At 36.9% G+C, this 22,711-nt stretch overlaps 1 protein-coding gene across 9 annotated transcripts in view; it reads right to left on the bottom strand.

The window, feature by feature from the left end:
* The window catches only part of FTO (FTO alpha-ketoglutarate dependent dioxygenase), a 330,070-nt gene that overhangs the window by 207,523 nt on the left and 99,836 nt on the right, over nucleotides 1–22,711 (bottom strand). For all 9 annotated transcript variants that reach the window (XR_011154586.1, XR_011154585.1, XM_069027336.1 and 6 more), the window contains one exon: nucleotides 20,424–20,548. Coding sequence is in view for 7 of the 9 variants with exons in the window: in XM_069027336.1 (XP_068883437.1) it covers nucleotides 20,424–20,548 (125 nt within the window). In the remaining 2 variants the exon portion in view is untranslated. The remainder of the gene's footprint in view (nucleotides 1–20,423; nucleotides 20,549–22,711) is intronic.

Below are 22,711 nucleotides of genomic sequence, written 5' to 3' on the forward strand. Positions count from 1 at the left end.
TTAGAAACATGCCACACTTAGATTTTTATTCAGACAAGGAAATCCAAACAAGTTTATCACAGAAAAGGAGGGTTAGGGGATGGTTAATCAGCCATTTGTCTTTGCTGCTGGATAGTTGGGAGTCACAGGGTCAAAACTGAGCACAATTGCACCATTTGGCTTTATCTCAGGTAACCCTACATCTCTGGTAATTGAACCCATTTCACTTGGTCAGAGTTCCTGTCACTCATATTCAATGTCTGTCATTACTGAGAAATGCTTCATGACATATTACACTGACAGAACCACCACTGCAAGACTAGAAAGAATCCCCAGGCACCAGAAGTAGAAGACAATGGAAGATTCTTTCAGACCAGTGATGTTTAACATTTTATGTGCTGACATTGTGACTGTAACCACAATATAACGAAAGCCTAGCAAATGGAAGATCAAAAAAATCCATAGCTTATCTGCTTCAGGGAATAGCAGGCAACATCAGAAATAAAATGAACTGGCAGCTCCAAGGTTACTTGCACATAACACTAAAATCCTTTGAAAAAGTTGTATGTATAAACACATACACTTAATTCTGGACCTCAATATGGCACTGATTTTATTTTGGATAGGGTTTACAGATCGTACACCTCCCTTAACTACGGGCGTCCAAATCCTTTTCTTTCTGCTACAGTATTTTTACTTATAAGCTGCAAACAGTAACAGGAGCACAACTTGCACACCTTCTGTTTCACTGAAGACAATAGAACATAGCCAAGCTTTTCTAACCTCTGAAACACTCCTGGACATAAAAAATTCTAAATACAAAAATGCCAGTTACCCTCTCACTTCTCAGCTTTACAATCCTTACAAGTGATCCCCTAATTTATTTTCTCTGTAGAGGCACTATTTCACTTTGCTAGGTCATTGCTGCAGCATCTGACAGGCACACCACTCACCTCTGCGACACCTGAATTCATCAGATACATTCAAGCCAGTTTCTTTGGACCATACTAATTATTTACAGGATCTTTCTCAGTCCAAGGGCTTAAAATTCTACAATTGTATTAACTATATATCAGCATTCTACTAGCACATTCATTAAAATTCAGGGATGGAAAGTTGAGAGACTTGAATTGGGAGATAGGGGAAACAAAATAAAAAAAAAAGGCAACAAAAGATATTGAAAATTTCTGTGCCATCTTGATGGGTTTAGCTCAATTTTAACTTCTTATAAGAATGTGGAAGAAAGGCACCTAACAAATAATTTAATTGCATCTCTTCAAGTAACTGATGTGAAAATTGCTTTCACCATATTTAAAATTTAATTTTTAAGAACCACCTTTAAACTAAAAGGTACTAGATTTCAAATACCCTTTGCTAAGTACCCAGCCCACATGTTAACACTGTATCAGCTACATTGAGTATTTGTAGCAGTTTCTTATACTTCTTAATGATGCCCTGACCAACCAGCAAAGAGAAATCATTTCTTTCCATCCTGAGTGCCCTGAACGAAAAATAAACAGGATTAAATTCTGCTCCCAAATTTGGTAGAAGCCCAGAATTTTAGCTGAGATTATTATACTAAACACTCATTGCTTCAAGGCTGAAGCAAAAACCAAAGGAGCATCAATAATGCAAACAGATTGTTTCCATCCAAAGATTATAATGAATTTCACACAGAATAATAGAAAAATATCCCTAAACTAGATTTTTCATATTTTATTAAATAATTTTTGATTAATTTATAGGATTAAACCAAATTTTTTGCACTGCTCTGATGCAATATGTGAGTGAATATTTTAAATAAAGGGTTGCTTGGAATTCTGAGATCAATAAGGAACTTTAGCATTAGTCACTATCAGCTACAGAAATTGGAATGGAAAAGATAAAGTCATCTTAAACTATGAAATTGCAGAATGAAGAGCTGAGAAGATACTGCCTGAAGTTCATAAAAGTTCTAATATCGAGTGCATTACTTCTAAAGCAACCATTATTTTCACTTTAAGAATAAACTGTATTTCATTGTGAAGTACATTCACATAGACAAAAAAAATCTTAAATAGATTTAGAAACTACAATCTGCAGCAGTAAAAGCAGTTAAGATGTCCAGTAAGAAATATATGACAAACAGTAGCACAATAATTCAGCCATTAATAAATCTGGCACAATAACCATTATCTTGTCATAAAGTAAGATAATACATCACCAATCCCTCCATGTTGGACTTTATACTGTATTTATATGCTAAAAGCCTTCTTAGGAGCAGATGCTTCAATTCAAAGCTCCAAGACCCCACTGATATGTACTGGTTCTATTCAGCGATTTCTCAATACTTCTATACCTAAAGCAGGGAGCAGGTTTGGGAGCACTGTGGCCAAAGAATCAAAATGAATGATATTCAGGTGATAGCTTAGCAGGGAAAAAAAGTGTTGCAACAATTTTTCTAATGCTGAAATACCATTTCACCAAATGTTCCTGTCAAGGCATGGTTTAATTACCTTGGCACCCATGCCACTTATAATCACCTGTCATTAGCAACAACGCTTGCATCTGTTTACACGTCTGTCAGAAATGCCAGCCCAGCTCAAGTCTAAGGATAAGACAACTTTTGCTAGTGCTTAACCCCAGATGTGGAAAGCTCACCATAAGCTTATCTACGTCCAGGGTGAAACATTTCACAAATTTCAGCTGTAAAGAGTAGAGTACTACAGTGTTTTTGCCATAATGCTTTCCCAGCATGGATTTTGTAAAAATGAGGCTTCTCTCTTTTTCATTGTCATATATATTGGCAATTTCATCTAGGAATTTCAAGATGCTATATATGGTAGACTACATAGTTTAACCTACACTAAAAAGAACTTTCTGGAGGTACAGAGCAATTACACTATTGCTCTGATTCTTAAGTTATTTGTGATTCAGAAGGACATGGCAAGACAGGACAAATTTTGAATGATATTCTGGCAAACTCTCCTTATAGAAGGACTCCTTGTGTCAGCTCCGTATACATACCTGGAAGTCAAGTGTGCATGCACATGTACATTAGGTGGTAGGGCAGTAACACACTAAAATGAGGGGAAGAACCTATGTTGATAGCTTTTGTAATTCTAGGACTAAAACTTCTGAGGCAAAATAAATGTAGTTTCCATTTTTGTCCGATGCAACTGGAACATTCACTCAAAGCTATTCTAGCTAGTTGGCAAATATCTCTAAAACAAGTAAATCACAATACCAATTTTATGGCTCGGTCCTGCAAATACTCTCTGCTGCAGTACTTGTTCTTTAAAACCCCAGCAAGTCAGCTGTGAATTCAGAAGTGTTCTGAAGGATTAAAACTCTTAATAGGGGTCAGCACTCCAGGGTAATGCCCCACACAGAAGGGATGCACACCTGCCCTTCCCTTCATATAAGCACATATATGGCACCCCTGGTATCACTGCATTCTCACTCCTGCTTGAAGGACTGGAGACAGCTTTTTGTACACACTATTTCTAGAAAGTTAGAAAACCTTACATCGAGTTCTTCAGCTGGTAATGTGAGAAATTTTACTGTACAATATTTTCACATCTTTATAATGCTGAAAATAAAGGCTTGCAGATACTACAGAAACATGCAGCTATGGTGAATACTACAATTTAAATACACTTTCTTTCCTTGTAAGACATATGAAACAAAGCCAAGAACTCTTTGGCTTCACATTCTAGTGAAATCCAAACTATTCTGAACGATTATAAATGGTTACTGTTTGTCTTGGCTCCTACCTATATCAGATTCAGACTGAAGAATCTTAGTGAATTATAAAGGATAAAGTGGATATTTCTAAATTACAAGACTGCAATTCCAGTGGCTCAGTGTATCAGTTTTCTGTTTCATCTAAGTTTGCTGTGGAGAAAATTGTGGTATCTGACAATAAAGGATTGAAAACATTTACTTTCATGAGTAAGCCAAAAGCTTCTTGCCTTGATTATTTTGAAGATTAAACCCCCCCACCCTCTCCAGCCAAACAGATGAAGATCACTTACATTTTGTTAATGATTCAAAGGGACATAGGCTACCAACAGAATAATTAGAACAGAATTTAAAGTGCACCCAATCAGAAAGGAATATGATTGAGTTAAATTAGTCCAACGCTGAGTTTTAATTCTGAAGTCATGACTATGTTTTTCATGTAGCTTTTAGGTTTGTACCATTAGAAATTTAGGGCAAGCAAGCACTGCCATTGCATCTTCTGCTTGAAGGGGAGACATAACACTTAGGACTAACAGTCTATCACCACAAATACAGTACCTGTTGTTTACTTTGGAGTTTTTATGTGACATTAGTAAGTTTTTGGCCAGATAGCCAGGCCAGGTTAGTGACATGTTAGCACTGCTCACACCCAGAGCAGAAGGAGAATGCAGCATCTGTGAGTGTAACACAGACCAGTAATGCCAGCTTGTGTTTCACCCGGAGTCAATCACCAGGATTGGATTAACAAGTAGGAAAGACATAGTCAGTGCACGTCACAATGAAAATTCCTTCCTCTAGGTTTGTACCAAACTTGTAACTGAACAAGCAACACCACAACAACAACTTCAGTTAAAACGTAAAGCTCACAGTAATATTAACACTGATTTCCTGCAGTCACTACAGTTTGCTGAATGGTGAGAATAATAAAATTTGTGTGTTTGACATCCAGAAACCAGTTAGAAGTGTTCCGGAGACCAGGGTACCCAATAATGCTGAGGATCCCTGCTTCACAGCAACCCACACAAGTCAATCATGATTGCTACCCCTACTCAGCAATAACTGATTTCCTAGAAAATGTGAGAATCACAGTGCTTAATACAGAAGAGGGCAGACAAGGATCATTTTTATGCCTAAACTGCACGATAAATTCTGCAGAATATGGACCATACAGTATTCTTCTAAATGTTCCCTCAATCAGCACATGGTCAAAAACTGGAACCACATCATTATTAATTTATTATAGATTACTCTTTATATTATACCATCTCATAATACATTATGAATATGACTAGATAAGATCAATTAAAAATCCAAAAATGGAAAAGGATGAGGACTGAGGATGCATAGATGGCAAGGCGAGGAGGAGACAGAGAATGAAAAACTTCTGGGGGAAAAAACCCAAGAACTTCCCCCCTTAGGGCCTTTGCTGAAAGCACTGAAATCCATGAGAAAAATCTGAAGACGTTAAGCTGGTGGGTTTATTTTGGACTAAATGCCAAAGAGCTTTTGCGTAGCATTTCAAATACGACTGCTATTGTGACTGGTTAGACAGAGAAGCTCACTGACTACTAATCATCAAAGACCGTGTAAGACCATTTCTAGAATGCCTCTGTCTCACTGTGGCTCAGTTCCACAGACACAAACCTAGAGTTTCCTCCTTTCACTCCATTATTCAACAGCAGTTACAGTTGGGATGTCATGCAAGAATCACCCAATATTCCAAGCCCTATGTTAAGGTGATAAACAGCTACCTGAAGCTTATGGGTGCTTCCTCCCATAAGATGTATTCAACCACACAGGAAAAAAAAAAAATCCCTAACCTGTATTACTTGTAAAAGCTCATTATGATTAGGCTCTTCACTGTCCTATAATTGAAATAATTATTACAAATAACTGTCCCCTAAAAGTAAGCTTGTGGATATAGATTTCAATTGTGAACCATCTGGTTGTAGTTTTCCACCTTCCAGCACGGGTGGTGATAGCGGTCATACACTCTAAAATGAAGTTTTAAATAATTTTATCAATACACACAGCACTCAAGTAATGAACCCCAGAAGTCTCAGCTTCCTATGATATTTCTGCATTAGAAAAGACAGATGACTACTGAAAGGTAAGTTAGCATTTCTGCAGCAAACATTACCCCAGTCTAGCACAGGACATAAAACTTGCCATTTGCACCATTAGGTTTGCCAGGACAAATGAGAGGCTGGGTGTGATGTATGGCACAGGAAGGCAACCACAGCTGTTTGCTTCTGCAGAGGAGGACGTAGGTGCTCTGCACCTGAGTCTGCAAATATTTATTAAGCCCTTAACAGTGAGGTTGTGATGTTCAGAACAGCCACTGCTGAAAACCATTATCTATGGATAATTAACTATGTCAGGACACTGAGGTCCTAACATGAGGTCCTCATAATTCCCCACTAAGGGAAAGACAGTACAACATTATTATAATATATTAGTAATATTTAACAACAGGATCATACTATTTGTGTTTTAATAATGGAGGCTGAATACCATAGTCAGGTTTAAATTAATATTAGTTTCTGATAGTGCAGTTTAAGCCAGGTTTAGCAAATGCTCAGATTTTGTTACTACTAAACAATGTGATACTCCAATAAACAATGACAACATCTAAATAGAAAATTATTTTACTTGTAAATAAAGCATTTGTCCTTGCAGGTTTAATTACTATTAATGCATTTTTTCCTATCATTTGCCAGAAGTCTAAACTTGGGAGGAAAAATGAAATTTAAAAAAAATTCTTATTTTTAACTTGGCCAACATAATTCACTCGAACTTTGGGAGCCCTTATATTTTTTTCAACCAATTTTTAGAAACAGCTAGGAAAAAAAAAAATTTCATCACACAATAAAAAGGCTTTTCGACACATGAAGACAAAAGCTTCAGGCCGTTTATTAAGACTACTTCCTACTGTGTTGGGCTTTGTTTTATCTCATAATTAAAATCACACCTGAGCTGGGCCATCTGTGAGAGTGTATTAAGTTTCTTACAAAACATGAAAATCCTTTCATTTTTTCCATACAAACGCCAATAAATCTTGTAGGGTTATTTTTTTGCGTGTGACACAGAAAAATAATATGCTTAAATAAAGGCCAGGCTTTGAGCAAAAAAAATGAGCAGGCAAACAAAATTATTTTTCTGTATTCATCTTCAACTGCCCCTCATAATAATTTATACATTTTTAAAAGTTGTACACTTGAACTTTAAAAAAAAAATATTTGACAGCATGTTGTTTTACTACGGTTTCTTTTGTAGGATAAAAATAAGAATTAGCAAAAATTGAAGGAAGACTTTTCCATATCAGTTAGCAATTAAGAGTGTGCAGAAAAAGTCAGTCAGCACTTTTTGAGATTACCATCTACGTTAGCACGCTAATGCATATGCTAATAGGTTCTAGTAAGAAAAAAGAGAAGTTACATATTTCATAAACACAGGTATGGCAAAAGTTTAAGGGAGGTTTGGTTTTCTTTTGCTGGATTTTTTGTTTTGATGACTTTGATTGTTTGCTTTAAAATACTCTGATGAGATCTCCAAGAGGATTTCCTTGTACAGACATTGTATAGAGCAAGAAATCCTAAGTACAAACCAGCTCCATCAATAGAATGTCTTCAACAAAGTATTCTGTGTGCAGTTACACTGAATGACTAATAACAAGAGGACCTGAATTCATGCTAAAAGTCAGAGAAACACAGTAGCTTGCCTTGAACATGTGAAAACTCACATATGTGATTCTATTTATATTGTTTCAAGCTATTTTCCTTCTTGAAATGTTCTTGAAATTATCTTGTTCAATACTTCCACTGAGTCAGGAACCAAGCCCATACCAACATCTTGTTTCTTAATCATGTATCTTTGATTAAACAATTTAATTTGCATAGTATTATGGGAGTCAAGCAATCCTACTCAAAGTTCTCTCTCCAATTATGTTACAGCTAATTCAATCCATTTTTGTAAAAAGCAGTTTTGCAATACCTCATAGTTTTCTGTCCAAATGCAGATTTTCCCTTTCAAAGTTGGCCTAGAGCTAAGAAATAAAGGCACTTTATTCTGAAAAAAAGAAATCTTTTCTCATTCAACTGCATAAAATTTTTTTCTTCTATTTAAAAGAGAATTATTTTGGTACAGATCATTTTATGTGTCGAATGAAAACCACAAAGATTTCTCAAATCAGATGCATCTCTTTCTGTAACAGTATCACAATCAAAGTCTGAGATTCCATCACCAGAAAGTGTGAAAGAAAATTTACCAGGACCTGTGCTCTAATTCTGTTCTCAATCACACTAACTTAAATCAAGAGTAACTCTGTTAAACTCAGCAGTACTGCAATGGTGCAAAATTAAACTGGGAAGAGACGATGATGACAATAATCCAGAGACTTTCACATGACTTTAAGCAAAATAAATGTTACGGTTTTGGATACTCGGCAATCAAATTATCCCTCAAGAAACCAGTATGGGACATCTGAATTCTCAGACTTCTCTCCTGCCCCCAGCCTTCTGAACCTAAACAAACTCATGAGAACTACACTACAGCAGCTGCAGATAGCCCCCAGCTGTGATGCAGAATCCTAAGTGGGAGTACCCCGCAACAGGGGAATTGCTATGGCAATACTATGGATAATCTCTGTATATAGGTTGACATCCTACAGTGTAGGAGATCATAACACACATGACCAGCTGAAGCAACCCCACATTAAATGGGAAATTCTAGCATCACCTAGAACTTTCCCCCTTCTCTTCTGTGGGAGAGAAGGAAAGAATGAAGCCAAAAAGGAACTTTGAGAAGCAACACCTCCGGGTCTACTCTCAAGGAGATCCTGTTTTTACACCTCATTTTGCCCAAGGCTCTGCCTAATGCAGACCTTCCCTCTAAATAAATAAACAAATAGAAATACAGGGTTCTGGTCAGTTGAAACTTAGTTGTTGCTTCTGGGAATAAACCAAAATGTATGCTGTTGACTCTGGGAAAAGGATGGACCTCTAAAAGATAACACAAGGCACATTTACTGTAAATTCCAAGAGGAAAGAAAGAAAGGAAGAACATACATTAAAAATGTAGTAATTTTCAGGCTCTAATGAGCCTTTTTTTCCCCTATTCAAACATATAAGAGGTCTAATTTACAATGTCAGCACTATTTTGAAAATATTTTCTTCCCTGTGTAATGAATAATCCAAAATAATTAGAACTAAATTAAGACTGTCAAAACAAACCAACAATATACATTTAGATGAATTATCCTACTGTTTGTCATTATTGTGTTTGTTCATTTTCTCCTCAATTGAATTCATAACATTTACTCATTCACAATGGGTCTGTACATTCACATCTGCACTGTGGTTGCCTATGGAAAAGTATCAGCTTTCAGTATTCCTTCTCATGTGCCCTCCCAGCTGTAAATGAGGTTAGGAAACAACACCATAAACACAGAAGGCCTTTCGAAAGGTAAAAGAGTGGAAGAATAAAAAGCCTCTCAGGAAATTTGATTTGCACTTTGGTTTTATTCTTAAAGGAACACCCAAAGCTTAACAGCATTTAAAACTATTGAAATATGAGATATTAAAGGAAGAGACAGCAGAATAAGGCATTATATTCTACGGCAGTCCTGTATTATTGCTATAAAGAGCAGAATGAGGCATTATATTAATAATAAAAGTGTACTATTAAAATATAAATAGCACTGAATGCTGATCTCATTGTTCTGAGCAATGGGAGGCTTTATTTTTATTATTCCCCCCCACTTTTATTTCTTTTTAGGAAATGAGTGTTTGCAATTCCTTCAGCAACAAAAACAGGACACACACACACATATCATAAATAATGCCCATATAAACCCATGCTAATTTATATAATGTGAAACTCCAACACAAATTACTTAGCAGTGAAATTGCACCTCCTCTTATTTTGTATGCGAAATAAAGGCGAACAGATGTGCTCTTCCAGACCAAGCTATTGCTAAAATTAAACCAACAGTCATTTTACAAACCAGCGAGCTATTTCATGTGCCTCTATAGCACTAATCATCTTTTCTCCACCATCCCAGCCCAACAGAACAGCGAGTTATTTATAGAGTTATCTGTCTTGCACTTTGCAGATGATGCCTAACATTATGACAACAGTGAAAAGGTCTCCGTACCTGCCTACCTAAAACAAGTTTCTGTAAAGTAATGAACAGAGACAGCTTGGGGACTATCCACCTGCACCGCCTGCCTTTTACTGCCTGCAAAGTGAAACCACAAGGGACTGGCAGAAGGTACTTGTCTGACAGGGCCAGGACAGCCTTTCTCCTCAGTGACAGCCTGGGCCTCGCCTTTTAAACCTGACCCACCATAATTCCTTCACAATGCAGCAGTGAGGCAGCTGACAGTAGCAGCTGCACCTCCTAAGCGAGATAGATGGAATTTTCATAACTAGTTCCCCAAGTTACATTTTACCTTCAAGATAATTTATGAGCTTCTGTGGAGCCTTGAAGAGACAATATGCTTGCCATAAAATTAACTGTAACAGTCTTGTAGGTTATAATTAACACTGGGAGGGTAGCACCAACTGGATGAAACACATGGCATAATTGATGGTGAAACTGGAAATTAAGGAAGCTAACAATATCATTACTGTGCACATCACTTTAGTGAAACCTATGCTTTCCAGGGGTTAATTACAATCTCCTTCCAACGTACACACTCTGACGGGGAGTGGATGAGTGTCACAGCTAGGAGGAGGCAGGTTTGCTGGCAAGGCCACCTTGCACCTGGACTGATGTATATATTGTTTTTTTTGCCTGGAAGAGATATACATGTCAAAGCAGCAGCACCAGCACCTGAACATCTGGCAGCAGGCACACTGTAGCTTAGAGATAGATGATTGCTCAAGCCTCATAGAATATTTCATTTTCGCTGCAGCCACCAGACTTAATGGCAAAGAAGAAAAAATCCTCAGTGAGATTTCGCTTAATGACATACATTATTAATTTAAATGACTTGAGCAAAGAAAAACATTTTAACTTTATATTGCTGTAACTCAGCAGCAAATTAAGATTTTTTTTTTCATCGATGTATTATCAATTACATTACTCTTTAGAAACATGCAGAGCAGTCTTTTTAGAATCTCATCTTTCACAGGAATACTGAACTGAAGATGCAATGCTAGTGAGCTAGTTAATCAGAAATAATATTATAAACTGCTGCCATCTTTGGGAAGGCGAACATGGAATTCATGTACCTGCATCTAAGACTCCATTCTATAGCAAAGTCTTAAAGAATCATTAGTGAAATGTATTTTTTTGAATCTCTCAAATTATTTTAATAAAACTTTTTTTGTCCCTGGACAACATATGTGAAAATGTACAGATAAATGATGCAACAGTGTCACCTACAGGCAAGCACAACAGGCAGAAGCCTCCTCCAATATTGCACCCTCTTACCTCTCAAATCCTTCTCCTCCCTTCCTTTCCCTTCCTCCAACCACCCCCTCAGTCCCTAATAATACACACCTGGATTCAGGGATTATCCATATCTCCAAGTAGGAAAAAAATACCTAAAGTGCTTTCAGGATGGTCTAATATAAAATACTTAGATCTTTTATGCAGTAAACTACATAGCCTTACAACAAACATGCTGTGCAGCCAGCAAGTCACCTACACTAGAGTGGGTACTGGGATTACTTCACCTCCCCTGTGCACTTGCTCAAATCTATGTTAACTAGGTGGTCAAAAATAATTCTGATGAAAATATTTTCATATCTCAGGAAGACCAAATGCTGACATTATTAAATATGAGAAAATAAAAATGAGAAAATGTTGACTTGCCTAAAAACAACTGGCAAAAATTTTAACAGTATTGTTCAAACTTGTACAAAAAAACCACCCTCCAGCATAATTTGGTGCTAAATCTAACTCCAGCATATCCACAGGCATAATCGATGGATCAATTCAGCTTAACCTTGCAGAAAAAGTGGAACACCCTCTTATTGGTAGCTCTTAGAATTCTCAGAACTCTCATTTTCCAACAGAATACTCTTTTCTCCTAGTATTACTGCCCTCACTTTAACACTCAATAGACTTTTCTTGGCTTCTCCCGCAAACCCTGCATTTTGCGAACTTGTTTCTCAATTTTTTGATACTTTTCAAGATACCTTTTTGTTCCAATTATTTCTCTGTTTCTAATCATATCACTGATGTCCACCATTGTTATTTTAACACACTTCCTCCCATGAGTCCTATCTGCTCCACCACAAACCCAGGGTAGATAATCTCTCAAATACAGCTGTATGGAAATATGAGTACTCTATTTCATACCTCTGAAAGAGTTCTCAGTTACTCAAGTAAGTTATAATAGTATTTTCTATTACTATTACATATGCTCTAAGCACTGTTCCCATTTGGGGCTGCTGTTATTTACCAAAAAAAAGACGAATAATATGAAAACAATGTATGCTCTGTAACAGGTCCCCAGATTCCCTGTTTTTACAGAACCTCTTAAGTTTAAGAAATGCCAACTTCTCTTTTTTAGCTATTTTAAAAGTTCAGCATAGTTTATAATTTTATAATTACACAGCAGTGATATATTAAGTATTGAAAATTCAAACAAAATAAATTGAACAAATAATAGTAGCCAAATCATACTCTTCAAATGCCCAAAAGATCTCATTAGTAGCAAGTAAATCAAACCCTATTCTCCAGTTCATCTTAGTTTCTCAGATTAGCTGATACATCTCCAAGCCATTCTTTGACCTCTCTGTGGACTGCACTCCCCTCTTGCCAATCCTGTTAAGATTGCCCAGGAATTTACCCCCTCTCCCAGCACATGATTATCTGCTTGTGCTACCATAACTTTAATGCAAGCAAACTGTAGAGCAATGCAATAGACTGAGCCTCTTTTTGCCCACAGCCATCCATGACATTCACTGGCTTATCACCACCTCACCACTGCAGCCTGGACTGCTCAGAGCATTGACAGCATCTTGCTCAGTTTCAACATCCATTTAATTTTTGGCTGCTCCAGAAGTGCCAGCAACAGTACCAATTAGTGTCAGCTGTAGCAGTTGCTTTATGTGATATACACACCTGCCCACCAGGGCTGGAGAACCGATGCATTTTACATAGGCCATCAAACACAGATACCCAGTGGGAATAATCTTTGGCACTACCTACCTGAACCACATTTAAACTGCTGACCTGAAAACAAAAGGCTTTGTATTTCACTGCCAATCCCTGGAGCCATCAAGTTCTATATATGTGGAAAAACTTTAATAACACAAGGCTGACAGCCTTTAAGACTTCAGTCAGGAACTTCCATAAGCACATGCTCACTTACACTCGTGGTATGACATGATCAGCACCATTTGGCTGGGTAAACCCTTTAAGTTATCCTCTGCTTCATCATTTTACATACAGATTGCATACAGATTATTTAACACACCTCCAAATTAAACTTATTTGATTCAGCTTTACGAGAGGTAAAGTCCAGTTTGAATAAGGCTTCTATCTTTTTACAGAAGGGAGAATTCTATCTTTAGACTCTTAATTTTAAATGTCTAGTTTTAGACAAAGTTTGAGCTCACAAAAAGTTTGCCAGTAGTGTAATGGATGTTAGACACCATGACATCAGCACATTTTGCTGAAGGCAAAGGAAAGTATGGATTGATACTGCAGGAGCAATAGACCTCAGTGGATAAAGTAAAATAAATCTATGATAATTTTTCATTCACTGGACCCCTCACACCTTAACCCTAGTCTATAACATCAGGTCTTTATCTAACGTGGGCAGCTATAGAGCACAGTATAACACGCTGAACCTTCCCAGCCATTCTCCTTTTCCCCTGCCTCTGGTAGACACCATTCTCTCCTACAGAAAGGATGACAGCTGATGCTAATGCTACTTTGTGGTTCAACTGTCTGATGATGTGGCTAACACTTGGTCTCCACAGATTATAAATTTGTCACCTCTGTGATCTAGTCAATCTCCAGTATCCTGCAGCCTGGAAATGCAATAATCTCCATTTCCAGCATTCAGGTCTCCCATGGTAGTGAACAAATCATTGTCAAGCCACTGGAAAAACAACCCTATCTATCTTTCTTGTACTGCAATTATGAAAGCTTACGTAAATAAGGAAATGTCACCAATGCTGAATTTAAAAGCCTGTCCAAGTAAAATCAAACATAAAAATCATAAATCATTGAATAATCTCTGATAGAGTGGGAAAATTCTTTATCACTTTTTTTTTTGGATGCTTTAATTGCACTATAAATAAGGACTAAATTTGTGTCATTTGCCAGTTTTGGAAGTGCCATTGAATTATTTGAAAAACTCATCTAGCACAATAAGAAAAAATCAAGAAAGAAAAAATCAAAAAAGAAAAATGTCAAAGAAATTTAATTTGGTAGTTATTCAGGTATAGGATGATGCATCTCTATGGTTTTCAGAAGTAAACCATTAAAATTAAACTAAAATGATAAAGTAAACATTCAGTGTAAACAATCCCTACAAAGTGCCTTAATGACAGAGTCTGACACAAACAAAAGCCACATACAGAGACACAGAGCTGAAGTTCTGTAACTTTTCTTAGACTGCCCTACAATACCATTTGGCTTAGGTTGCTACACCACATAACTTTTTTGCACCACATTTACTGTGCATATAGTGACATCACAAGGTAAGAGGCAGGATTTTCTGTAAGTAGCCACAGCTTGTAAACATATAGTCTTTCCAAGGGTAAAGGGTCAAGACAGTTTCAAAGGAACAGCTAAACAGCAGCATTTAATCAAGCTGCATTTCCATTGTTCTGTAGAGTACTTGGACCTATTGATGCCAAGCTTGGCTGCTTCAAAGACTCCTCCATACAAGGAACTCAGGTGAAAGACAGAGGGAGAAAACAGGAAGGGTCACGAGCAGCAAAAGAAATCTGGCAATAAGCAACTGGAGAAAAGTCAAAGGTCAATCAAGGCAGCTGATGTCTAAGCATAACTACAGCAGGAGACCTGACGACTTCATCGACATTGCAGTGTTTTCTCCATTCATTTGAAAGCTGCAAGGTTGGTTTCCAGTTTGACTCAAAACATCTTCTTGATTAACATACTGTACTCAGGATTACTGAGCCACAATTTACCTTCTGCACATTGTCTATTTACATTCTGAAAACCTGTTTTAGGTTACATACTGGGTGCTGAACAGTTTCATTTTCTTCTTTTAAGGAATATTCACACACATAACATCTAAAGTATGAATGTCAAAGAATCCAAACGGAATTTTCTTTTTTCTCCCTGCGATTTCCAAAATGGTGAATAAAAATTTTGGTGCATGCCCATTGCTAACTTACTGAGATCCACTGTCCAGAGAGGACAACTGTTACCAAAAAACATACTGGAGATCATGCAGCTGTATGTACTGAGATCCTTAGTAATTCCAGAAACATGGATACTGGATTCCACAACATGGAAAAAACAAATCTGTCATTCTCATGTTACACAAAACAACCACAAGTTTTAAACAACCCAAATACTTTCCCCCACTCTCTGGCAAACTTTGATACCTCTGCAGCGTGTCTGTAAAATTTTGGGAACTGGTATAGCTCCTATTGCAGTAGTTTCTGAAGAGTTCACATTATTTCATATACTTATCATCACACCAGGTCTGTGAGAGTTTAAAAAAAATCCAGTATTTTCAACCAGTCTTTCAACTGGTATTACATTTCTTTTAAAAAACAGCATTCATGAGTTCCTGACAATACACAAAGCCTATGACAGGAGAAAAAAAAAAGCTCCGATTTTCTCAAAGCCCACGTTAACTTCTTAACCCATCAACATTTCCCCTGCTACAGAGGAAACATGGTCCTTCTTTACATCAACACCACTTTCTCCTACTGGAGGTAAGAAGAGTACAATCTACCTCAATAACCTCCTTAATTATGATCCAAAATTCTAAGATATAAGTACGTTAGGCGAAAGAAGAAAAAATTAACTCTTTCTTCAAAACAGAAAATAAAATCGATAAAATCTTTCACTTTGTATCTTATTTAACATGCATGCTATTTTAGGATTCCACGATAAGAGTTCGTTTTTCTCATAGAATTAAAGTGTTATCATAGATTAGGACTCAGTTTTCTCACTAAGTATTTATAACTTACACTCCTATATAAATATCAACATAGAAATCCAGATTTCATTGTTGAGAGCTAAGACTACCTCTGTAGTATTAGTGCTCCTTGTAGCTAGAAAAAAAATACATACCTTTAAATTGTTATGTCAAAATTGTGAGATCTAAGAGAAGGTTTGACAAAGGCAAAAAATGCTGAGGAATTATAGCTCACATATGACTTGAAACCTGAAACTAATATGATTTGCCACAAGTAAGAGGTTCTTTCTTCCACTGCCATGCAAAAATGCAAGAATATAACAATTCTAGAAATACAGTGACCTAGTCTACAAAATATTATGGGTTATAGAATAACCCCATAAAAAGAGATTTTTTTACTGTGTTATTTTAATGATGCAAGGTTATAAGTTATTGATTTTTACAAGATATAATCAATTAACACTTTTCTGCTGTTTATATCATGAACCAGAAGAATTTTGTGTTTATTTTGGTACAGATTATTTATTAAATGTTTATTCTGTTTTCACAATGTCAATTTATCATTAGATGATTTAGAGAGAAGATTTCAGAATTTGAGTAAGTCCCACAACTATGAAACTTCAACAATCATAAATAATTTTTATCAAACTTTCCACTTCATGTCTTTCCCCAAAACTTTATATTTTCCAGTATCTGGCTGAATTTCCCCTAAGAGAAATGATACAATTTCACTGAGGGGAAATAGCAAAATGGACATCAGAGTCTGTGTCATAATAAAACCATTTTGGACTAATAAAATTTTTCGATTAAAACCCCCATACTTTAGTAATGGTTTAACTAACCATATTTTTCCCTAGCAGTTAATATTTTCAATGCAGTTAAACACTACCCTTTAAATTAATCTCTTGTTGATTTATTGATGACAAATTAGTTTGGTACTTAATGTATCTCTATGAAAAATACAACAAAACCCTACTAGCAATTAAGTGCAGTATGTCATGCAAACATTAAAGACAATGCTATTATAACATGATACAAGTTCTATTAGGAGAAATAAGAGCTACAGTTTTATTTCACTATAGCCCAGTTCTCTCAGGCACTTACTGATCAGGAAGAGTGCAACATTCTCTCTTGAAATTCAAGTACTTTTTTTCCCCCCCTGTTTCTTTGTGATATAACAACTTTGCTGGTTCCAGTTAAAAAGCAAAACAAAAAATATCAATAACATCATCAACAGGGAAAATATTAAGGCCTTTTTAAAAAATGAATCAGGTGCAGATATTGAACTGTACTTTCTCATCCTTTGTCTCACTTTTCAAATGATAATTTCTTCCACAGTCACCATTAAATCCTGATCTATTCCAGCTCTCTGTATGGGTCATTGATTCTAGATGTACCATGGTTATTTTTAAATGTTTCCCTTTCGTAGAGAAAAAGAGGGCTGTCTAGAGCCAGATGGGTAACTTCACACTTCATTTATCAAACCCAATGCATTAGACTCCACCCTCTCTTTCCCACTATTGCTGATAAATTTCCATATAATTTGGTAACAATTTTCATTATCATACAGTGACCCTAAAAAGTCTATCTAGGTTTGCATGGTTAGTCCGAAATTCACAGCTGTTCCCTTCACCCTCTGTTACAGTGGAATCTGAGGTTCCCCTAACTTTATAAGCTGAACAGTGACCTTCTGTAAGCAGAGGTCAAGAAGGGGTCAGTTCAAAGGGCTAGAGCAGCTCTTTAACAGCTATAACAACCTGTCCATCAGGCACTATCATGCAGTATAAACAAATCTGGGGCTTTGGAAACTCTGGACCATTTCTGTTAACACTCAGAGGACATTCACTGAGTCCTACCTGAAGTATTTTGGATCACTACCACTCAGAGAACAACTTGAATCCCTGGAAGACCTGCTCAGATACTTAAGATACCGATGACATCTTTGCATCACAAGTCTATGAAATGGTGAGTGCAACACTAAGCACACTGCCATGTGTTTCGGGCTGTGGAGCTGAAAAAAAATCTTAAAGAGTCATTTCAGTCTGTTACTATGCAGAAACACTGGTACAACTCACAGCAAATAACACAAGAATATGCTTTAATGGAGTAGGTACAAACCAGAACAGTTCATACGCCTCTGGGAAAGGCTAAATTTCCAAAAGTTTAAGCAGTTTATATCACCAGTTCCCAACATGTACTTTTTTTTTTTAATTTCAGGTGTTAATGACACAAATAAAACACAAGAAAGAACAGAATGACTACATAACTCTACAAAGACCAAGTGCAGAGTGAAGTTTTCTGCCAGCTGCCCTCCCTTCATTGACCTAAATTTCTTGAAGTTGTACTGTTCATAATCTGCTGTCTAATGCACAATGTAAGGTAATTAGAGTCATCTGTATTTAACTTCCACAGGAAAAAAATTCTATTATCTAATCCAGCTGATCCCCTGATAGCCTGTTGAAAGTAAAGTACTGTAACCTATTGCCTGCCCTTTGACAAGTGCTAATTATTTCCTGTCCAAGCACATTTTTCTCATGTAATTCCAAAGTACACAATAGACTGATCTCTAAAACATGGGCAGCCCTGCTCGTACCACGGCGGACGTTTTATAACTTTCAGCACCGTGTGCTCCATGGCTGCCACAGCCAGTGTTTCATTCCAGACACGGAGCTGAGGCTTTGATGGAGCCAAGTGAGGTGTACGGTAACAGCCTCTTTATGCAGATCATATGGATGAGACTCCCAGATAGGTCACTGGGATGGGAAACATCAAATGGAAAGAAAAAGGATTATGGATATTTAATACTCAAAGGACACTTTCTTTCAGAACTTTCAAGGCACAATGCTCTTGAAATTTTCTTTCAGGTGTTTAGTTTTAAGAAGGCCTGCACTTCATCTGCTTGTGCCTCTCCCACCCCCCAAGAGCTGCAGCTTTGCTGTGTCAGAGGCTGGGCTACGACTCCAACTGCAGCCCTGGCTCCAGCCCCAGAGCTCCCTGTGAGCAGTGAGCAGGGCCAGGAGCACTGAAACCCACAGTACTTCTAAATTAATCACAATTGCCATGATATCTGATGACTTTGTATATTAGGAAATCATTGTTAAACAAAATAAACTCTAAAAAGGTATCCCACTCATTAGGCACTTTTTATTCTGTTTCACAATGAAGATGCACATGTCCTACAGAAAAGCTTTAAGTGATTTCCTCTGTTTCCAACATAGCTAAAACATCTGCATTATTTAGTATGTATGGTGATGGAAGGCAAAAAACCAAATAAACAAAACCCCTGAAAAAAAACAAAAACAAAAAACCAAAACCCAACCAATCAAAAAAAACCAAAAAACAAACCAAATAAAAAAAACCCTACAAAAAGCCCATAAAAATCCCTTAAATTGCTCAAGAAGAAAAACGTGAACCCTATATGATAATACGGAAAATATTTTAGAGCCAGCTTACTCAGAAATCTTAAATGAGTAGCATACAAACAAACATTCCATACTCACAAGAACACAAACTTATAAAACACAACCTGTAATTTTAAAAATAATTACATGTAATTATGTTCAATTTTTATCAAAAATTTCTAAAATGTTTCACTTACTATAATTATTTGGAGCAGCAAAGATACTCAAGTGTCAGACCCAAAATCCAGAGATAACATTTTAAAAGCAATCTCATAGAGTCTTCAGGAACTACACCAGCAAAATACAAGAGATTTCCCTTAACTGTAATATTTAGTGCAGGTAAAACAATCATTCCAGTTAAATGCTAAATTTGCATACCAAAAATCTGATTTAAAAATACTTTTGACTAAAAACTATATTTAAGTAAGGAACGTCTCCTGGTTTTAAATAAAAAGCTGTATATTTGGCAGAAATATTTCACAGACTGCTAGATATTGTATGTAAATATCAAACAAGAAAATAGTAAGAGATTATAAAATTAGTATAAACCTATAGCTTTTAGACATAGGTGTGAAAAAAGGTGACATCAACTCATTCAGCAGCTAAAGAGAAGAACATAAGGTAGAACATGGTGGAAATTCTCTTTCATTCACCTGTTTCTGAACAAACTGAAAGTATGGTGTATCTGGTGCTTCTGAAATGCATTCAGCTGATTACACACCAGCAACATAAACCTCTCCAAATAGAAACATAAACTGCTTTTTAACACTGTTAACAGCACCTCTTGATCTATGGCAGTGAGTTCTCTCTAAGAACTCCGTACAGTAAAACAGTCACACAATATGAATTCCAGCACTACACACGCTTAGGCCTGCATCACCCAACACAACCCAGCTAACACCAGCAGGACACCACAAGGAAATGGGAGGAGCATGAAGAAAGCAACCAAGAGGTGAAGAAGTGTCGTTTTAGCAGAGCATTCCAGCCAAGAGCATTGCTCATATTGTCAGCAGTATGTGGAAAATCTGAAGGCACTTTAGGTGGCACCACGCCTCAGATCTGAGTGCTGCCTACCAAGCTGTGCACTGTATGAGCACAGTAAGGGAGCAGCCTACCCCACAGAAACATGGACTATCCCATTCAAGGAATTCCTATTTGAACAGTGAAAATTCAGAATTTTTTTTTAAAACATCGCTTTTCTCCACTCAAGGGGATTTGTAGGAATATTTCTCACCTTGCTGTCCATTCTTTACGTAGCTTTTGTCTCTCCTTAAGAAGTAGCAAGAAGCAGCTGATGGTCTCATTCCTTTGTTCCTCAATTTGTTGCTCTTTTCTAACTTCCGAGAGGACCAGACTTGTCTTAAAGGGAGGAAACACATAAAAATTATAATCTAGAAATAGAAAACAATGTGTAAAATTAATAAAAAGCCCATAAGGAAATAAGAACAGTAAATCAATAACTTTTTTTATTACAGTTCCACTGCTGACAAATCAATACAGTAAATGATGGTTAGAAATGGCCACCATATATTTGGTATTTAATCAATATACATGGCACATAAGGTAAACCTAAAAATCTCATTGCCTTAAGTATCACAACAAGACATTGTGTATTCTAGCCCACATTTTCTTGAGGCATAGTTTTTTTCTAAATATTATCTTGTATCAAATAATATCAGAAGTATTTTCCTCAACGTAGCATTTGTTTGGGGGATTTCACTCTCCCCTTTGGTCCTTGGTAAAGCTATTGAAGAAAATACTTGTTTGTATTCCTTCTGAATGGAATTTTTGCTGATGTCCCCATGTTCTCTTTATCATTAAATACTTCAAATAAACAACTAATAAAATCTTTTAATATATGGAATAAATTAGAAAATATACATACACATATATATACATGCAATGGGTTTAAGTAATCTGAAGGTGGATGACACAGTCTCTGCAGATCAAATGTTACTGGCCTTACCAAACGTTGTGCTGACAGTTGATGTAAGAGAACTGGAGATGCTTTTACCATCCTTCATGCTTGCACCAAGCTGACTCCAGATCCCTCACTCCATCTTTGCCTACTAACTCATGCATCATTTTCTCCTCTTCTTTCCCTGCACTTCTCCACGTCTACCAAGCTGGGAAGGAAATGGTTGATGCTCAGCTACCAACCAGTCTTACATCCACCAATGCCCATGTGCTCCTCAATGTGCAGCAGTGCCACCATGGCAGAGACTGAGAGTGTCTTCAGTGAAGACATTATATTGCCTTTTGCACCTCAACCAGCCTCCAACATACACTGAATTATTTTTGATATTCTAATCTTTACTCACGTGTTCTAAAAATGTATCAAAGCATCTAAATGCTTTTGGGAAGGATGGCAGAACAGAATTCAGAAGACTGAATTCTTACACAAACCTGTTTTCACAGAAAAGGAGGCAAAAAAAAGCTTCTCACCTGGGAAGTTGTGCATGTGAGTTTGAAAACACAACTCAAACATAACCAAGAGCTGCAATTCCAATTCCCAGCATAACCCCCCTTATTGGAACGACATGACAAAACACATGGCATATTGCCTCCTCCTCAACATCACATACACATTACATTCTGTCCTGCCCAACTAAAATTCCTCTGGGAATTCTATGAGAGAAATGATTGTTATTATCTTCAGTTTGGAAAATAGACAGATCTATCCTCATTCTGACAGGGTTTTTTTCCACAACAATAACATGCAGATTATACACTTCTTAAGCTATGTAAAGTAGGAGTAGCACTGCTACTGCCACAGTTGTTCCAAGAGAGGAGCATGACAGGGTTCAGAGGCGGAAAATAAATTTATTGCACCAACATCACATGACAAAGAACAAAAAGCATCTTTCTCTCCACCTCCCAGCTATATTTACCAAAAGGCATTACTCCATCATATGGGACTTAAACATCAAGAACATTTTCTTGTAAAAACTCAAAATGTTCAAAACTCTGTCTATACAGATCACATTCTTGACCCTGCTACAAAGCAAACAAAAAGCCAGAGAGCATTTTCAGATAAGGATTCACTGACATGGGTTTCCCTTGCACTGACCTACAACGTCTTTTCCACAAGCTCTAATATCCGCCAACTTCAACAATTCTGACCTTAGAGACTCACTTCCAGCAGCTGCACAGTTTAAAGCAGGATTTGATAGAGGACTTCAGCAAGTGGGAACTCACTCACACGAGATGATGTACATTCTTTAATGGTGTAAATTAACACTCCTTGTCATTCACAATAAACATACCTACTAGGGCTTTAACTTTTATATTCATCATGTACAAGATGTGACAGAGCACTACAACCAGAGTTTACCTCTGTATTATAGGATGATAAGACTGTAGCCATACAGCTAGGCTACAGTCCACCAATATTTCCCTTTCAGAATCTTTGGATGGCCATTTTAATCACAAAGGGAGAAGAAAATCCACTGGTGATGGTGAGATGTCTCTCTCCAAGATTTCAAGAAAGTCCCAAGTTTAATGTTGCTATGCCTTGCAAAG

This window comes from Aphelocoma coerulescens, chromosome 11 (genome assembly GCF_041296385.1).
Source record: "Aphelocoma coerulescens isolate FSJ_1873_10779 chromosome 11, UR_Acoe_1.0, whole genome shotgun sequence".
Lineage (NCBI taxonomy): Eukaryota > Metazoa > Chordata > Aves > Passeriformes > Corvidae > Aphelocoma > Aphelocoma coerulescens.